Source organism: Manis javanica, chromosome 6 (assembly GCF_040802235.1).
Source record: "Manis javanica isolate MJ-LG chromosome 6, MJ_LKY, whole genome shotgun sequence".
Lineage (NCBI taxonomy): Eukaryota > Metazoa > Chordata > Mammalia > Pholidota > Manidae > Manis > Manis javanica.
Genome location: NC_133161.1, coordinates 31,950,998 through 31,971,884, shown reverse-complemented (window position 1 = coordinate 31,971,884; position 20,887 = coordinate 31,950,998). Strand labels below are relative to the sequence as shown.

At 34.4% G+C, this 20,887-nt stretch overlaps 1 protein-coding gene and 1 long non-coding RNA gene across 2 annotated transcripts in view; one reads left to right on the top strand and one right to left on the bottom strand.

Moving 5' to 3' along the window:
- The window catches only part of CAPZA2 (capping actin protein of muscle Z-line subunit alpha 2), a 65,238-nt gene that overhangs the window by 43,243 nt on the left and 1,108 nt on the right, over positions 1–20,887 (top strand). The window contains exons 4-9 of the mRNA XM_017664033.3: positions 6,651–6,714; positions 10,113–10,319; positions 12,334–12,413; positions 15,628–15,706; positions 17,742–17,813; positions 20,174–20,236. Of these exons, the coding sequence (XP_017519522.3) occupies positions 6,651–6,714; positions 10,113–10,319; positions 12,334–12,413; positions 15,628–15,706; positions 17,742–17,813; positions 20,174–20,236 (565 nt within the window). The remainder of the gene's footprint in view (positions 1–6,650; positions 6,715–10,112; positions 10,320–12,333; positions 12,414–15,627; positions 15,707–17,741; positions 17,814–20,173; positions 20,237–20,887) is intronic.
- Positions 180–20,887, bottom strand: part of LOC140849871 (uncharacterized) — a 44,127-nt gene continuing 23,419 nt past the window's right edge. The window contains exon 3 of the long non-coding RNA XR_012132175.1: positions 180–3,202. This is a non-coding gene — a long non-coding RNA (uncharacterized lncRNA). The remainder of the gene's footprint in view (positions 3,203–20,887) is intronic.

The window sequence follows — 20,887 nt, the reverse complement described above, 5'->3', positions numbered from 1 at the left end:
AAAAAGCACTCTCCAAACCAAAACAACAACAGCAACAGTGAGAGAGGGAACAGAAGAAAAAAAAAGGAAAAAACACGCGATTTTTTTTTGTCCTCAGGCGTCGGTCCCAGGCACCCTCTCACTGGTCCTGCTGCCCTGCCTCCCTAGCACCAGGGTCCCTTTCCCTTAAGGGCTTCCAAAAAGCACCCGCCCACCGGTCCCGCAGGGAAAAATGCACGATATTCTTTGTCCTCAGGCGCCAGTCCCAGGCACCCGCTCAGCAGTCCCGCCGCCCTGCCTCCCTAACAACGGGGTCCCTGTCCCTTTAAGGCTTCCAAAAGGAGAGAAAAAAAAAGGGAAAAACGCGCAATTTCCTCTGTCCTCAGGTGCCAGTCTCAGGCACCCGCCCTCCGGTCCCGCAGGGAAAAACGCGGGATATTCTTTGTCTTCAGGTGCTGGTCCCAGGCACCCGCTCACCAGTCCCGCCGCCCTGCCTCCGTAGCACCGGGGTCCCTGTCCCTTTAAGGCTTCCAAAAAGCACTCGCCAAAAAGAGAAAAAAAAAGGGGAAAAACGCGCTATTTCCTCTGTCCTCGGGTGCTGGTCTCAGGCACCCGCCCACCGGTCCCACAGGGAAAAACGCGCGATATTCTTTGTCCTCAGGCGCCGGTCCCAGGCACCCGCTCACCGGTCCTGCTGCTCTGCCTCCCTAGCACCAGGGTCCCTGTCCCTTTAAGGCTTCCAAAAAGCACTCGCCAAAAAGAGAAGAAAAAAAGGGGAAAAACGCGCGATTTCCTCCGTCCTCAGGCGCCGGTCTCCCGCACCCGCCCTCCGGTCCCGCAGGGAATAATGCGGGATATTCTTTGTCCTCAGGTGCTGGTCCCAGGCACCCGCTCACCAGTCCCGCCGCCCTGCCTCCCTAGCACTGGGGTCCCTGTCCCTTTAAGGCTTCCAAAAAGCACTCGCCAAAAAGAAAAAAAAAAGGGGGAAAAACGCGCGATTTCCTCCGTCCACAGGTGCCGGTCTCAGGCACCACCCCCCCCACCCGTCCCGCAGGGAAAAACGCGCAATATTCTTTGTCCTCAGGCGCCGGTCCCAGGCACCCGCTCACTGGTCCTGCTTCTCTGCCTCCCTAGCACCAGGGTCCCTGTCCCTTTAAGGCTTCCAAAAAGCACTAGCCAAAAAGAGAAAAAAAAAAATGGTGGGGGAAAACGCGCAATTTCCTCTGTCCTCAAGCGCCGGTCTCAGGCACCCGCCCTCCGGTCCCGCAGGGAAAAACGCGGGATATTTTTTGTCCTCAGGTGCCGGTCCCAGGCATCCGCTCACCCGTCCTGCTCCTCTGCCTCCCAAGCACCGGGGTCCCTGTCCGTTTAAGGCTTCCAAAAAGCACTCGCCAAAAAGAGGAAAAAAAGGGGAAAAACGCACGATTTCCTCTGTCCTCAGGCGCCGGTCTCAGGCACCCGCCCACCGGTCCCGTAGGGAAAAACTCACGATATTCTTTGTCCTCAGGCGCCGGTCCCAGGCATCCGCTCACTGGTCCCGCCACCCTGCCTCCCTAGCAACGGGGTCTCTGTCCCTTTAAGGCTTTCAAAAAGCACTCGCCAAAAAAAAAAATCGCTCCGGTTTCTTTCGACCCGCCGGGAGCCGGGGGGAGGGGCGCTTGGGTCCTGCTGGGCCGGGGCTTGTATCTTACCCCCTTCGCAAGGCGCTGGGTTCTTGCAGGTGTGGATGTGGTCTGGATGTTGTCCTGTGTCCTGTGGTCTCTATTTTAGGAAGATTTTTCTTTGTTATATTTTCATAGCTCTATGTGTTTTTGGGAGGAGATTTCCACTGCTCTACTCTTGCCGCCATCCTGGCTCCGCCCCTCTAAATAATGTACTTTTTGAATGGCAATTTTTACTTATTATTTTTTATTGTGGGAAAAAAATATAACATTTACCATTTTAAATGGTAATTCTTAGGTGTACAGTTCTTTGGCTTTAAGTACATTTACATTGTTGGGTAATCATCACCACCATCCATCTCCAGCCTTTTATCATTTTCCCAAACTGAAAGTGCATATCCATTAAATAATTTTCCATTCTCCCCCTCCTCTTCAATTCCTGGCAATCACCATTCTGTTTTCTGTCTCCGTAAGTTTGACTTGTCTAGGTACCTCATTTAAGTGGAATTGTACAGTATTTGTCTTTTTGTGACTGGTTGTTCTACTTGGTATAATGTTTTCAAAGTTCATCCATATTGTAGCATGTCAGAATTTGCTTCCTTTTAACATTGAATATATATACCACATTTTATTTCTCCATTCATCTGTCAGTGGACAATTGGCTTGCTTCCACCCCTGTTAATTATTAAAGTGCTTTAAGAAAATTTATTTTATACTTGTGACTTTAGTTACTAGCTTCTGAGTGAATGGCCACTTACTCCTAAGTTCTCCAAACCTTATTTAAATAATTTTTATATTTAAGTAATTTTCTTCATAATGGCTTAGAACATGTTGACAAAAAAAGTCTTACGGGAAAACAAAATATATAGCACTTATGAACTTTTAGCCACAGTACTTTAAACTTCCCCTCTGAGTTTTCTGTGGTAAATAACTATGTGGGTTGTTTCACATAGGTGCAAATATTAGTGGATATTTTTAAAGTTAAAGTGAGAAAATTGATTCATTGAAAGATAAGTTTTTACCTGGCAGAATAAAGTTTAATGAACATCAGAGAAATATTCATAATAATATCAGTGATATGAAATAGTCATGCATTTAACTCGAAAATGATGAAAGCATTGAAATTTTATTTGTCCAGAGAAGTATTTGTCAGGTGATGCCTGTTAAATTTAAATTAAATAAATTTGATTTGTTCTAAAAAGAAATTGGAATGAGTTGCATTTCTCTTTTCTTGTGAACCAAATTTCGGGGACATTTGTGGTCCACATTTCAGGAGATATGTTCTTTGAAATGTCTGCTATTCTGATCCTGTAAGGAAATAAGTCTTTGGGGCAGTCTATAACTAATGATAAAACAAGATGTTTGTGGTATAACCTCAAGAAAAATACATCAAAATCTTCAGTAGAAACTTCAGATTTTCTTGCATTTGGTTGTACTCTCAATAAATGATTGCTAACTAGATGAACAGAGAAAATATTCTGTGTTGACTTCAGTAGTATTCTTCGCACAGATTTTCTCACAACTTAAATATTGAGATTTGTTTTGTAGACATCTGAGGGTATCTGTGAAGTACAGAAATACATGAATTAAATCCTTGATTGACTTCAGAATTATATTATTCTGGTTCAGTGTCCTTTCACTGAAATAATTTTCAAGCAAAAATAGCATTACCTTCATTGTTTATTAGACTTGGGCTGAATTAGACTTGGGCTGAATTACTCCTGAAATATCTCCAAACCTGATTTTCACCCTCAAAATATACTATCACCTATGATTGAGTCAATTAAAACTGCAAAATGTAAGCTTAGAAAGCATCATAAAAACATTTGGAATGTGTCTTCATGGCATTTTCATTGTAGTAAGTGCCTAGCCACAGTCCTGTTTCTTCTTCAGTTGCACTTCTTGATACTGAATTTCTTTTATACATGTTTTTCTCACATTATTTACACATATTTTTCTCCTTTCTTCACCTTTTCCCTTTTGCTTTAACTCTTAATCTTTTTTTTTTCCTCGTTCTATTTTTTTGCAAGGGGAAAAAACATGGCTATTATTTTCAAGAGTGGCTCTGATGGGACATCTTTACTAAAGGGCACAAATTCAGTATGGTTCATAGTAAACTTAGATACACTGAAGAGTTGGTATTTTCAAGTCTAGAACATTTAGAAATATCCAGAAATAGCCTTTTATTCGGCAGACATATGAATGCCAAACTTCACTGTGATGGTGAGATAAATAAGCCTCATAGGGATTTTCCAGTATAGTCAGACATGTCCACTATCAGGCCAAATGAAATAAAATGTTATCATAATGGAGGCCTATCAAAGGCATTTGGAGCCCAAAGGAGAAAATTTTAAATTTCTGTTTAGAGGTGGGTTTTGAGCTGAGTTTAAATGATGAACAGTAAATAAGGGGAATTATGTGTCTAAACTGAGGGAGCCACATGGTGAAAAGTGTAAGATGTGATTGGTGAATGACCAATAGTAAAGGGTATAAAAATCTACATACAGGACAGGTGACTTACAAAGTGATGATTGGTCTGTGGAATTCTATCAGGGCAGAAAAATCATTGTTTTCACTGTATCTAGTATAGTGCTTAACACCTGAATATTTGCACTGATGGAGGGTAGGTGAGTGGATGATGAGTGAGTGGCTATGGAGTAAGTTTTCTGAACTGAAAGAGTCTTTGTAAGTCATCTAGTCCAAACCCCTCTTTTTATGGATGAGGTAAGGGGGCCCATACTAGCTAAGAATGGAGTTCAAATAAAATCTAGGCATTCTGTATTTCAACTCCTTGGTTAGTTGGTATCTTTCCCACTGTACTGTGCAGTTGTCACCTGTTAACTTGCTTTGAGCATTTAAGATAATTTTTTATGTATTTTGTGATCACTGTCTCCTTTTCAGATTTCCTATTCTTCCCCACTCCCAAATTATATAGTACAGTAAAAGTCCTAGGACCAAATTACTATCTACATGTATTAAACATGTCTTTTAGTAGAAAATGAATCTTACATTCTAAGTGATATACAATACCTTTTAAAAAAATTGCTAATACCTGTTTTATGTAAATTCATTTAAGGGTTAACTGTCTAGCTATGTTGAGGCTATTCCTAGGAAAACTAGTTTGCATGAATTAAGAAAGTTTGAAGTAAATAGATACTCTCCCACCCCACCCCCACCCAAAGCATTTCTATATTTACCCCTGTCTTTTTTTGAATATGCCATGTCAGGAGTTTGACAGCTAGTAATTTCATTCTACTTTTCTCTTTTTACATTTACTGATCTCCTGTTACCTCTTTAGTAATGCTTGCTCAACTAAACATTCCTTTCTAAAGGAACCCTGGTAGCTGATACCTGAAAATTTGGTGGATGTTCTGCCATGCAGAGTAATCTGAAAAGCTTCCAACTAGATTAGATTGAGAGAGGTATTCTTGAATTTTAAAATCTCCACTGTCTTTTCCATTAAGTTGAAAATTCCCAGGTTGCAGATATAATAAACTACAGTCTGATCTTTATATGTATTTTTTTTTAGGATCTTAAAATTTTTATTTTATTTTGGTATCATTAATATACAATCACATGAGCAACATTTTGGTTACTAGATTGCCCCCATCGTCAGATCCCCACCACATACCCCATTACAGTCACTGTCCATCAGCATAGTAAGATGCTATAGAGTCACTACTTGTCTTCCCTGTGCTACACTGCCTTCCCCGTGCTATACTGCCTTCCCCATGCTCCACCCCCCCAATGTTATGTCTGCTAATTGTAATGCCACTTACTCCCCTTCTACCTCCCTTCCCACCCATGCTCCCCAGTCCCTTTCCCTTTGGCAACTGTTAGTCCATTCTTGGGTTCTGTGAGTCTGCTGCTGTTTTGTTCCTTCAGTTTTTGCTTTGTTCTTCTTTGTATGTATTTTTAGATAATTTTTTGTACTATTAGAGTTCTTCATACAAATGTGCTATGTAATATATTATTCTTTACTCATGTAAGAGTAGAGAGAGAGGCTTTATTTTTGAATCCATCTCATTACCATTTTCTAGTTCAGAGTCTCAGCAGTTCTAACATGGATGTTTGCCTAATGATACCTAATTGCTTTTTCTGGCCTTAGTTGCTCCACTGCCCAATTGTCATACACACTGCTGCCAAATTGATCTTCTTTAGCAGTAGTTCTAGCTTCTCCTTTCTCAAAAAACTTTTTTAATTGTTTTGTCTCTTAAGTGAAGTAATTATTCCATCATTTAGGGCCTTTCAGTTCACTTCAGCAAATATAAGTGAACACCTGCTTTGTGCCAGGCATTGAACTGGGTACTTCCTGTGATGTTGACCTATCCTATCTTCTTCCCTTGTGTTTTGCTTATTCTCATCCCTTTAATGGAAATACTCTTTTCTTCCCATCCCTCCAATATCTACAGGACCAGAGAGCCTACCCATTATTTCAAGGCTATTTCTAAGTGTGACATTCGTTATGAAATCACCCCTAACTCTCTGTTCTTACCCTTGTCTCAACAGAATGTAATTTTAAAACATATATATTCTCCATGGTGCTTAATGGTCAATCTCTTATGGTACTTTCTACTTTGTATTACAGCTATATTATCTGTTACCTCCCCATTAAGCTGTAAGCCTTTTGATTATAGAATCTGTCTGATTACTCGTTGCATCTCTCATAGCACCTCCTGTTTCCTGTTACGTTGTATACTAAATATGTACTTTAATAACTGGATATATAATCTTATAGATGGCTGATCTTTACTTTCAGAATTCCCAATTAGATTTACTGATTTAATTTTCTTCTGTTAAACATTGAAAGCTGGATATCATTTATCAGTTTTCAAACTGCCATATCTGTATAATATTTATAGTTAATATAAAATCAATAATGGAGAATTGTAGTTTTATTTAACTTGCCATATGTGAAGTGAAGGAGACTTTTATTGACAGTTGAATTATTTATGATTTTTTCAGAGGATTGAATATATAATTTTAAGTAAAGGCATTTTTCCTTTTTAGTGCATTTGCACAGTATAACTTGGACCAGTTTACTCCAGTAAAAATTGAAGGTTATGAAGATCAGGTATGTTTCATATAAACACAGGATCTGGATATTCTTTGTGTCATTTATAATGGTTAATGTATCCTACAAGAATTGTGAAATGGTATGTTTAAAGAGAAAAAAATATTCATTGTAATCATAGCCACTTAGGGGCAAAGTAATTGAAAATATAGTTTCTTTTGTTGAGACCAATACACTGTTAGCAGAAAGTTTCTCTTAGGAATATTCAAATTTAATTCTTTTAAGATTTTAGCAAGTAATTGATTTATATCTTTCATGTTTTTTATAGGAAAAAAAGTTCTATTTAATCCCAAATCTAGAATATATATTAGTAAGATTTGTATCATAATTTGGTTGCTTTGGAATTCTACAGTTCTTCATGTGAGTTTAGTAATTATTAAATCTTATCTTTCCAAAATGTAAGTTAGAATTGCTAAGAAAACATCACAAAACATCACATTTTTTTATTTTTTTATTTTAGAATGACTAATAATTAAACAGTGCTTGTATTTATTCATACATGCTTATGTTATATAAAACAATAGGAAGAAGAATCTGCTGGTAGAACATAAAAAGAAAGTAGTAAAATTAGCTCTTAGTGGCTCTTAGAGGCTAATTTGCAAAGCTTGCATTTGGTATTATTCATTAGGGCATATGTAGTCTTGTAGTTGTAGGGGAAAGAGACACTAGACAGATATGTATATAAGACATAAGCTTTATACACATAGATATGCATGTGTATATATATATAAAGCTACATAGAGTTTCATTTTATGAATCTCCTAAATTTCCTCTCTTGGGAGATTTTGTTTTTATTTTTATTTTTTTGATTAACTGTTATAAAAAATGCTATATTGAGTATATTTGTACCTCTGGGTACATTGGCTTTTGTTTTCTTAAGATAAATCCGTAAAGGAAGATTTGCTGGGTCCAGGGGATGCATCTTTTAAAAATGTTGGATAGCTCCCGGACTCCTTTTATGAACCTAGCATAATTTTAATACTTAAACCTAATAAAGATGAAACAAAAAAGGCAAACTACCCTAATCTCCCATATGACTATAGGTTTAAAAACCTTAAATAGATATTAACAAATAAAATCCAGAACTATATCAAAAGAATAATATGCCAAGACTAAATAGAATTTATTACAAGGATGCAAGAGTGGTTCCAGGTAAGGCAATATATTAGTCTTATCTATTAACCCACAAATTAAAGAGAATAACCTTATGATATATCAGTAACAGTGAAAAGGGTTTTAAAAAATCCAGCAGCTAGTCCTCATTATAAAAACCCTAAGTAAAATTAGGGACAGAAGAAAACCTCTTAAATAGAAGACTATTTAACAAAAACCAATAGTAAATATCATACACTACAAACACTAAAATAATTTTAGTTAAAATAGAAAATTAACTAAATATGTCTACTTTTCACCATTGTTATTTATCATAAATGGAGGTATAGCAAGTAAGACAAGATAATGAGAACCTTCAAAGCTTTGGAAAAGAAAACTCTTAAGTTTTAACATTTATATATTTAGGAATACTGAGACTCTACTAAAATTAACCTTCTAACCAAAACACATAAGACTTAAAATAATTTCATGAGATGGCTGAAAGTAAGTATACAAAATTCATTAACTTTCCTCTGTTGCAGCAAAAGTAAGTAGAGAAAGTAGAGATTATTAGAGAGGAAAGAACTCCATTTTAAATAGTGGTAAAATTAAATGTTATCCTAGAAATAACTTTAACAAGAAGGGCATAAGATTGTGAAGAAGATGGTGATTATTCAGATCCTTTTTTTATGTATTTCAAGAAGACAATGGAAAGGCACACACACCACATTCCATTTTGAGATGGTTATTTAAAATTGTAAACATGAATTTAATGCAGTTTGATAGCCTTTTAATTGGTCAAAATGTCAAAAAATTTTATGCAAAAAACATTCTTAGAAAAAGCAAGAAAAATTTAAGAGCAGAAGGACCTGTGAGAGAGAATTGCCTTACTAGGTAGAAGATGCTTCATAAAATATTGAAGGATATTTGATTACAGAATAGGAAATATACAAACATGTAAAGTTGAATCAGGGTGGTACTGTATAGACAAATAGATCAGTAGAACAACATATAGATGCAGAATTTAGTGCCCAGATATATGAAAATTCTTATACATGACAAGGTTATAATCTAGACAGACTTAATAAAAGATACGGGCACAACTGGTTTCTATCAAGAAGAAAGTTAAGTGGGACCTCTGTCTCATTCAATATATAGAAATAAATTTCAGGTGAATTAAACATTTGTAAAATGACTACAGTGTTATGAGAAAAGAGTCTACATGTACGATATAAGGGTAGAGAAGACCATCTTAAATAAGGTTAGAAACCCAGAAACTATGGAAATAACATTTTGCTGTATCATGATTATTTTAACTGCAGAATGAAACAGATGCCTTAAGCCATGGACTTTTATAAATTAATAAGGAAAACCAGGTGAAAAATATTGAAGGATATTTGATTACAGAATAGGAAATACACAAACATGAAACAGTATCTAGATCTGTCAGTGGTCAGAGAAATATAATTAAAGTAATGAGGTATATTTTATACCCATCAGATGGAAAAAGAACCATATACCTATTGATGGTGGTAAGGTGAAGGGAAGGAAACATTTCATATACTATTGGCAGAACTGTAGATTAGTCCCAGCCACTTTGGGGGAAGCAATCTAATTACATATTAAAAATTAAAAATATATAAACTTTTACCAACTGTCTCCACTGCTAGGAATCTATCCAAGAGAAATAGAAGCATTCAGTGGAAATTAAAGACATTAGTATGTTAAAACATATGTATAATAATTCTTCAACGTTTTTAATTTGCCCATTCGTCCCTCATGAAAGAAAACAGCCTGGAAATAAAGAGATGGTCCATGAGTAGCAGAATGGCAGAATAAATTGTTACATCCACACCATGGGGTATTATGCAACCATTAAAAAGAGTGGTGAGAGGTATACCAGTTGACTCTGAAGGATTTCCATAAGGTGTTGATATGGAAAAGAGCCATATATAGAAAAATGTGTGTTTGCATGCATCTCATTCTGTTCTTGCAAAATGATGGCCAAAAAACCCTGTTTGTTGTGTGTATGTATACACAGATACTTATGTGTTTATCCATGTGGAATTTTTATGACTGGCAAAAATTTAGGAGAATACATCTTACTTTGATACACCCAAAGGAGCCCCATTGTGTTTATAGTCTACTCATTTGAAATATTATCATTGTGCCATGTAGTTAAACCAGGTGCTTGGAATAAAATTAGAGTTTTAAGGGAAAAGCTTAAATGAATGTATATCAATATATGTTAGTACTTAAATGCAATTAAACACTTTTTTTTTTCAAAATTCACTGCGTCATTGAAGGTATTGATAACAGAACATGGTGACTTGGGAAATGGAAAGTTTTTGGATCCAAAAAACAGAATCTGTTTCAAATTTGATCACTTAAGAAAGGAGGCAACTGATCCAAGACCATATGAAGCAGAAAATGCAATTGAATCGTGGAGAACTTCAGTAGAAACTGCTCTACGAGCTTATGTAAAAGAGCATTATCCAAATGGGGTCTGCACCGTAAGTCATCAATGTGTACCTTTTTCTTTTCTCTTATGTAAATCGGACAGTGTTTCTATAATCTGAAATGTAGAGTAATTTACAGTCAGTTGACTTTTTACAACTTTACATTCTTTTTGTCTTGAAATATATATATTTCTAGGAATGTTTAATATTTTTTTCAAGAAATTCTTAGTAGATATATTATGATAGTCCAAAGTTGAAAAATAGTTGTACCTTAAATTAAGTCCAATTAGGAAATCTCATACATTGATTAGAGGAGCATGATATAATGATACTCTTTAATCTCATGTTTACAGTTCTCAGTAAGTGTAGATAATTTCTTTTCATTGTTATAAAATCTCGAAACAAAATTATTTGGAAGTGGCATCATCCTCATGTTTTTTAATGTGGTTCTTTCATAGGTTTAACCTATTTTTATATTTTCAGGAAGAAGTATGGTAGAAAGTAAGAGTGCCTTTTTTTTTTCTTTCATAAAATTGTTTGTACCCAGATAAGCTGTTTAATTTCCTAGTTTGTTCGTGCTTCTGTGATCATCTCCATAGCCAGAGTGATCTATTGAAATGCAAATAATACGTGAAAATCCCCTGCTTGAATATGGAAGCAACCTAAGTGTCCATTAATAGATGAATGGATAAAGAAGATATGGTACATATACACAATGGAATATTATTCGATCATAAGAAGAAAAGAAATCCTCCCACTTGCAACAGCATGAATAGATCTAGAGGATATTATGCTCAATGAAATAAGCCAGGCGGAGAAAGATGAATACCAAATGAGTTCACTTATTTGTGGAGTATAAAAACAAAGCAAAGCAGATGAAGCAAAATAGCAGTAGACTCATGGACACCAAGAAGGGTCTAGTGGTTACCAAGGGGGAAGGGCTGGGGGAAAGGTTAGAGGGGTTAAAGAGGCACAATAATTCATGATCACAATATAAGTTGATCATGGAGAATACAGTCAATGATTCTGTAACATCTTTACATTGAGAGGACTTAATAATATGGGTAACTATTGATACCACTGTTGTATATTTGAAACCAACATATATTGTGTAGCAGTGATAGTTTAATAAAAAAAGAAAGAAAAAAATCAGCTGCCAAAATCTGTCAAAGATTTCCCATTGAAGAGAGTCCAGGCTTTTGGACATGTCTTCAAGGCCCTGTGGGTCTAGCCTCTGTCTACCTGTCCAACCTGAGGTCTGTGCCCATTGTGCCAACATAGTGATTAGCATTACCAATAGCTTCCTTCCACTCCTGTAAGTTTTGTGGTTAGGACAAAATTCTTTCGCTCCTCTCAACTATCTAGTTCTCAGTAATTACTTGAGAAATAGAGCAACATAACCTAAAATACCTTACAAGTTCTTTGAGTTATAACCCTGTTGATGAGGATTATTTTGGAAGAATAATTTACGGTGGTTTGGTTGAGTCACAGAGCCTTTGTTTGTTCCTAGGGAACTGAAAGGCACAAATTCATTGTTTCTTTTAAAGCAGTAGGTAAGAGGTGAAATGAGGTCATACCATCACAGGCATTTTGTTAATGGCCTTTCTCAGTTATAAGTAAATTATCTTTCTCACCTCTACCTAATACTTTTCAAAATGACTAAAGAAATGGTAACCCCTAAGATTGTGAAGTAAAAGATGATAATCCCAATTTAGGTTCAGTTTTTATTTGTGTGGAAACAGCCACATTGCTACCTATGTTTAAAATAACTACATTTCTTATGATACCTGTTTTGGGAATGGGATGTCTAGGATATTTATGAATACTTTAGAGTTTTACTCAATAAATTAAACTTTTATTAATTGTGAGCTCTTTTATGATCCACTTAGAATCTGTGATTAGGTGTACACGTTTGAGTACTTATTTTTCTAGCTACTATATTGGAATGATGACTTTGTGTTCTTTTATATGTTCTTGCCATGATACACAGTTTTCAGTATTACTTATATATTTAGTTGGACATACTGGCCATAAATTCACTATTATGTTTATTTTCTTTACCAATAAGGTATATGGTAAAAAAATAGATGGACAACAAACCATTATTGCATGCATAGAAAGCCATCAGTTCCAAGCAAAAAACTTTTGGTAAGTTAAAATTTTGTGTACTGTTTTATATTGACATTATTTATATTCTTTGTAGTTCTTGCTTTATTGATTGGGCCTGTACCTTGTGTGTGTATGATTGACTAAGATCAATATAAACGTAATATAAACTTCAGCCCTTTGATATAGTAAAGGTATCTGCTCATAATGAACCTAATCGTGTAAAAGTAGCAGTAAATCTATTGACACTCAGTGAAAAGAGTGTGGGAGAGCATCAAGTGTTTTTAGAGACTAGCAAGCAGCATCCTGAGGGAACATGTGTGCCTGTGAGCAGACCAGTTGGCAGGCCCATATGCTCATTCTGAGAAGGGGCTGTTCCCTAATGAGGCTTACATGGGGGAGGACAGAAGCAATCATAAAGTGAAGAAAGATGATTTTTTGTGTGTGAATCTCAGGGGCTGTGAAGTAGGTGTTTTCATGTGGATTGGTTTTGTTTGGTTGGCTAAGGTAAGTAATGACATGTTTTATACAGTGAGACAAATTATAATCATGCCTTGTAATTTTGTATACAATCATTTGATTATTCTTTAGAAGAGTCCCCTCGGAAAGCATACACTTGCCCTATTAATCTGGGACCTTTGACAAGTTGCAAGGCATTTTTATTCTTAAAACTGTTTCTGAGATAATTCCTGCTAGAAAATTCTGAGGCTCTTCAACACTTAAAATTCAGAATTGAATGAAATCTTTACCTTTATCCCCCGTTTTTGTTAACGTGCTATGGTCAGCAGAGTTTAGCATAGTCATATTATTTACCTTCAAGTATATGAGCTTTTGATTTCTTAGCTATCAGTAACCCCTGAGGACCATATTGGTTTATTACCATGTTGTTCCAGTACCTAACCATCTCAGAAATAATTGCAAGGCTACAAGGTTACCAAGAACGTGGAGGAATGCAGACCCATTATCCCTAAAGGAAAAATCAGTTCTATATGTAAACATCTACCTTAATGACATGCTGCAGTTCCCTATAGATTCTAGTGTACAAAGTTACTTTTATGGACTTAAATATAAATGTCATTTCTCCACCTTGGGCCTAAAAACTTGTAGCACTTATCTAACAGTGTCCTAAAGAAATAAATCTTCACAAAATTACTTCTAATTTATGCTATTTGTGCTAGGATATGTATAATTAAAGTCAGTCTTGTTGAGCTTAAACTACTATCAAAGGAAATTTCTTGTTACTAAGTTTTACTTTAAGATGTATTGGAGATGTTATAGTGAATTTACTAGTTTCCAGAAATGTAATTTATTTGAGCTTTAGCATCTGAAAAATGAAGGTGACGTTTGTCCTTGAGTTTTCTCTTCTCAGTATTTTACTTTTCATATCCAAATTTTTCTTTTTTCTGAACTACCACTATCAATATTACATCATTGAAGTTGAAAATGGCTTCCACTTTTGGAAAAGATAAATTTTATATGACATTCCAAAATGCTAAACATTACATATCACAATATTCTCAGTAAAATCTAAGTTTTTTGGTACAAAGAAATATACTTCATTTCATCTAAAATAAGATAGAATAAAAATCATAAGGTATTAGTCAGGGGTGTTTTATAGATTTCCCTAGGGACATTCTCTTCTTGGTCTCCACTGTTTCCTGATGTCTAGCAATATTGGGGTCTTAATAAAATATTCATTGAATAAATACATACTTGTAATTACAACATTAATAGAAGAGAAGGGAAGAATTTAATTAAAGGTGAGGACATCTTGACTTTTACTCCATTGATAGTACTCCAAAGGGTACTATCTACTCTGCATCACTTACTGTTACTATGTACTAATGCCTTTGGAAGGATCTCAAGTTGGTGCCATGGAATTCTTTTTTTCTTTTCAGTCACTGGTGATATATGTTAATTATCATAGTAAGTCATAAATGTATATGCTTAGAACTGACATTATAAACAAGTGCTTGATACTAATACTAAATAAAAGTAATACCTTCTTTTGCAATCATGAAATAAAAATGACCTTGGTTCTTTTTCCAATCAGCCTCTATGGATAATATTGGATGTCGCTCAAAATCAAGACATGTTATAAAATGCTCTTTTATTTTGTAGAATGTATACATTGTTCTAATAATGGTACTCTTCAGATGTTAAGTCCCCCACAGTCTAATAATGGTACTTTTCAGATGTTAAGTGGTAAGTGTAGGTATGGGAGTACTATCAGTCTACAGATTTTCATGACTGGGTAAACTGCAGGAATATTGGAAGGAATCCAGTAATAATTCTACAGGAAAGCAAGCCAGTTAGTGAACCATTATCCCTGTGACTATTTTAGATATATATACTAATCAGAAAGAACTAACATATAAATATGCATATCATGATAAATGTCTTCATCATGCAAAGAGCAAATAGAGCAAAAATCTATTAGAAAATCTATAAAAAATATCTTTAAAAAATCTATTAAAAAAACAAAAATCATTTCAAAGAGTTGAAAGAAAAGGAGTTGCTATGAAAAGGCAGTCAGAAAAAAAATAGGATAAAACTAATTATCAGGGAGACAAAAATGAGTAACATACCTGTTACTTGTTTATAATGTCAGTTTCCCACCATGAATATGTATTAATTTTTATGCCAAAAATCATTTCAGGAAATGGGAGGATGTGCCTTTTATGTGGAAACTGCAAACCAAAAATGGAAAAGGGTGGGGGTTGTGAGTGGAGACTCTGACACAAATGATGTTTATAGCCCTTCTCTTTCCAAATATCAAAACCTTCTTAAGAATGTTCTATTAACATCCATTCTTTTAAAATTTTTTGATACTTTTATATCATTCAGTGGATTTTAAACTGCATTGACTGTATTCACAAAAGCTCCTGATGATCTGAGCATGTATTCAGTTTATTCTTAAAGCATAAGTGATTCAAGTGAAGAAATAGTTTAAAATGTTTCTCTAAAAGTAAGTTACATGATTTAGTTTTGAACTGTATTTTAAGCCTTAGCTTTAGAACTCTGAAGTTGCATCTATTATTTAAATCCTTATCAGGAGGGTGAATAGTAAATTAAATGTAGCTCACAACTGAGCTTAATCTTTTGATTCTTTTGAGTATTTCAGTGATTAAAGAATGAATGTACAGCATCAGTCCCCCACAGTCTCATACTGTAGCATAAAATTTAAATCTAGAACTTGAAATTTATTCAAATTATTTTCCCTACCTTATTTACAGCTGCTGTTTTTATTTTTAAGGAATGGTCGTTGGAGGTCAGAGTGGAAGTTTACAGTCACTCCTTCAACCACTCAGGTGGTTGGCATCTTGAAAATTCAGGTATGAAATAAGAGGAATTTGTTAACTGATCTCTAGAATATTCTGAACAGAGAAGCAACTAATTCAAAAGATTATATTTTCATAGTATGCAATAGCCATTTCTTTTTCTGGTCTTTGTTTTCAGGTAATGGGAAGACAAGTAGTGCTGATTTCATCTTTTAAATAACCTTGCAGTTCATTCCCTAGTCATCAGAAATCTGCAAGGATGGCTGACAGATTGTTAAAAAAAACAGCTAAAATTAGATGCCACCATTTGGTCTGTTCTTCATACAGTTTGTTCAAGCAGATTCTGAGTTTGAGTTATGCTGTTCTGTGTACTCAATTGGGTGGAGTTGGGTGAAGTATAATATAATATATATGTGTGTGTTTATTATATGCATATATTAATATATGTACATACTACATATATCTTCTGTACTCATATTTGGCTTCTTATATATAACCCACTAGAACTGAATTCTTTGACTCTTAATGTAAGCTCAAATGTTTAGATAGAAGAACATTTGATAACCAAGACCAAGTATTTGAATATAAATATTATTAAACATGTTAAGGGACAATGCTGACAAATCTTTTTCTCTCTTGGTTCATTTATTTATTCAATATATTTATTTTATTGATTAGCTATAATGAAAGGTATTATGTTAAGAGCCATAAAGGAATAAAGATGAATCAGATGCTGCTGCTCTGTCATCTGATGCATTCCTAGTCTTATATCCTATTACTTTTATGTCTTGGTGTGACTAGAGAGTAGAGGTTAATTAAGAGTATGCATTTTTGAAACCAGACTGCCTGAGTTGAAATCCCAGCTCTGTCAGTTACTAGATGTGTATCAGGAAGTTATATAAGTTCTTTTGATTTGATTCTGCATCAACTGAAAAAAGGCAAACTATAAAAAAGTTCATATGACTTTTAAGATTAGTTAATGTGAGCAAAATTATTGAAACAGAGCCAGACATAAGGTGTGTGATGAATAGTAGCCATTTTTGTTTCCTTCATTTAGTAGCTCTCACTTGGATAATTTCTAAAATGGTACTCCTGTTGGACCAAAGCTGGTTGAGAGCTGGGATTGTCTAGTTTTTAGTTCTATCTTCAGCACTAGCATGATGCCTAACATTAAGTTGTTACTTTCTTTTACTGAATTGCTGGACCTGTTGCCATCATCCCCTAATCCATTTTTCACATTGCTATCAAGAAAAATGATTTTTTAAGATTTAAATTTTAATGTTACTTGGCTACTTAAGACCATTTTATGATACACTAACACCTACATGATAGCCCAGACATATTTGCCTGGTATACAAGGCCCATAACTGACTTGTCCTTACCTATATATTTTTCCAGCCACTCTTTTCCCTCCCTGACCTCACACACATGCCAACCTTAAGTACCTACAAGCCTTTGTAAAGTATGCTGTTCTTCAGGTTCAGTTAACTTTATCTTCCTTGGTTTATTTGTGTCATTCTCATTTTGCCAAACCCAGGTACAGTGTTGCCTCTTTTCTGAAGTCTTTTTTTTAACTCTCAGAGAAGTTTAGGTAATTGTTAATGTACTTTGTGCCTACTTCTTACTATGTTGTATTGAAATACGAGGTCACGGATTGTCTTTTTAAAAGCTGTGTGTAGTAGCAGGGATATATAGTAATCAATTAATGTTTACTGAATAAATTCATGTTACTTAGGCATTAGGTGGTTGGTGGAAATAACGCAAAAGAGGAGTGGTTTGGGGAGAGAATGTTGTCAGCTCAGTTTTGGAAATCTTGAATTTAGGTACCAGTAGAATGTCTGAGGTAAAAATGTCCAGTAATCAGATCAGTAGATGGTTTACCTGAGTTATTGCAGGAACTACTAACTGGTCTCCCCACTACACTGAGGGCAGGAAGAGTCTGGCTGGAGTTTGAAAGGTTAGGAGCTTAGAAAAAAATCTCTAGGTTAGAGCTGAAATTCGTGGTCATCTGCATTGGTGTAGTTGTTGAAGTCATGAGGATCTTGGTGATTTTTTTATAATGTGATTTTATAATTTCTTTTTCTAATAGGTTCATTATTATGAAGATGGTAATGTTCAGCTAGTGAGTCATAAAGATATACAAGATTCCCTAACAGTGTCTGTAAGTAATTAATCCAAAATAAAATCTAAACAACCTAATACTTTTATAAAACCAGAACAGTTTTGGAATTAACATTTAAAGTAGTATTTCTGCTTTGGATTAAAGTGTTTTCAGAGAGTTTAAAGATAGTAAGTAATTGGAATTGGTACCTAACTTTTTTTTTAAGAAGCTTTATTGAGATATCATTCATAAACATTCTGTTCACTCATTCCTTGTTTTTAATACATAAATGGGATTGTACAGAAATCACTACAATCTAACATTTTCATTCTCTAAATACCCTACACCCATTAGCAGTCACTCCCCATCCCCCCACCAACCCTTCCTACAAACCTGTCTCAGCCCTACGCAGCCATGAATCTTCTTTTTGACTCTGGGTTTGTCTATTCTGGATGTTTCATATAAATGGAATCCTACCGTATGTGGTCTTTTTTGACCAGCTTTGTTTTTCTAAGCATGTTGTCAGGGTTCATCTATGTTGGAGCATGTATCAGTACTTCATTCCTTTTTATGGTCAATATTCTATACACCACATTTTATTTATCCGTATGGTAGATGTTCGTGTTGTCTTCTGCTTTTTGCTGCCATGAAACTTTGTGTACTATTTTTGTATAGATACTTATTTTAATTCATCTTCAGTTTCTACATGCCAGTGGAATTGCTGAGTTGTGTGGTAGTTCTAACCTTTTGAGGAAGTGCCAGACTGTTTCCAAAGAGGCTAGACCATTTTACATTCCCATTCAGTTGTATGTGAGAGTTCCAGTTTCTCCATATCCTCACCAAAACTTATGTCTGTCTTTTTTATTATGTCCATCCTAGTTGGTATTAAGTGTTAGTTACTTTTTAATTTTTTAATTTACATTTTCCTGATGGATAATGATATTGAGCATCTTATTGTGTGTTTGTTGGTCATTTGTATATCTTCTTTAGGAAGAGGTCTATTTAAATCCTTTGTCTGTTTCTTAATTGGTTATATGTGTTCTTATTGTTCAGTTATAATTTTTACTTATATACTCTGGATATAAGATCTATATCAGATACATAGTTTGCACATATTTCCTCCCATTCTCTTTGCCTTTTCAGTTTTCGATAGTATCATTTGCAGAACAAAACAATTTTGGTTTTTATATAGTCCAACTAATTTTTTCTGTCATTACTTGTACTTTTTGGTATATTTTTAGAAACCATTGCCTAACCCCAGGTCATGAAAATTTACTTCAGTGTTTTCTTTCAAGGATTCTATAGTTTTAGCTCTTAAATTTAGATCTTTCATCCTGTACTTAACTTTTAAACTCTATTGTATATTTTTGCCCTTTATATATTTGAGTTACAACTTAATGAAATTTTTCTGACATACAGCTTTGAAATTCAAGAGACTTTGAATTTGATTTCATTTCTCTACAGAGTTCTTTCACACATTATTTCCATTGCACATAACAACTATTTCTTCATGGAATTTTTTTTGCCCCAAGTGTTATAATAATAAAACATTAACAGTGACATTTTCCCATAAACACTTATATTGTATACCTAAAAGTAACACTGTATTATAAACATCAGCTGCTGATACAAAAAATTAGCTAACTTACAAATATTAAAGAAAACTCATTTTTAATTTAAGAAAAGATTTAACATTAAGAAACACCTATGAATGTGTTAGGCCAGATGCCATCTGAAAAGAAAGGTGTATTTTTGGTTTAATTCTTTCATTAGCAATTAGATGATTTCTGGTTTCTTGCTAAGTGGCAGTCTTCTTGTAAAAGAAAATAATGCCTAGTTTTCCATGATGCATTGTGTTTGATATAGTTGTATGTCATGAGCAACATGTAGTAGTATTACTTGCATAATTGTCTTCTTTGGGGAGTTTGACATTGAGCAAAGATTCTTCCTCTTAAGAGAGCTAAGTCTACAGAATTACAGATGGGAGTTGTGAGAGATGGTCATGATAATTAAACTTGACCAATATGCCAATTTGTGTGAGTTCTTTAGGAATGCAATTTTCACTTATAAGGTTTTCATAGTTGCTTTATTGTTTTGGGCAGAGAAAAAAAATGTACCCATTATATAAATATATATGTGTAAATATATGTATAAATAATATATATAAAGTATGGTATTAGATAATTTTACATTAACATTGCTTTATTTTAAAAAGTCCATATTTCTGTTACATTTTATTGTTAGTAACAAAGCAAAGAAAACCATATGTTGGAATGGTTTTTTTCCCAAAAATATTTTAACATTACAATGAATTCAACTTAAATCATTAACCATACATATATTGACATAACTATTATAAAAATAATAGTGGTATAGTTTTAAATTACTATTTTATTTACTTATGGTTGTTTTTCATTCAGAATGAGGTGCAAACAGCAAAGGAATTTATAAAAATTGTAGAAGCTGCAGAAAATGAATACCAGGTATGATTTTCAAAAATGCTATATAATCTATATTATATATGTAATCTATATATAATTTGTAATTGCTTATAAATAATGGCACTCAAATTTTAATTTCAGTCATAAACCTGAATTTTTTTATTGTTTGACTATAGAAAGATAAGAGTCTTTTTTGTGTGTTTTTATTTCCTTGTTTGTCTTCAGTTCAAAGGAAAACTTGTCAAAGTATAGCCAAAATTCAATTTTAGCCAACTGTAATTTTTTGGTATTGTTCAGAATTTGCCAAGATTTTAAATGGTTATTTTGTTTCTGATTAGAAGTTTTAATTAGGTGATGTTTCTCAAAACATTTGAATTGTGTATAATTCACTTAGATCATATTTTTTCTTTTATTCTACTTTTTACATTATTTCTCAGCTTCTAAACTACTCTCTGGAACTTAAGCATTTAATTTGTGGGTTCAACATATCTTCATCACATCTTGCAAATAGTAATTTATAAAAGTGTTCTGAGTAAAATAGTAAAATAGGTCCAAAATGAGGACACACAAATATTAAGTCTAATTTACCATTTCATTTAAGTAAATTTAAATATTCAAAATGATTATAAGCTTTCTCTTTTAGCAGATTTTAAACCCGTATCGGGTTTTTTATTTGACATTTAAAAGCCCTGA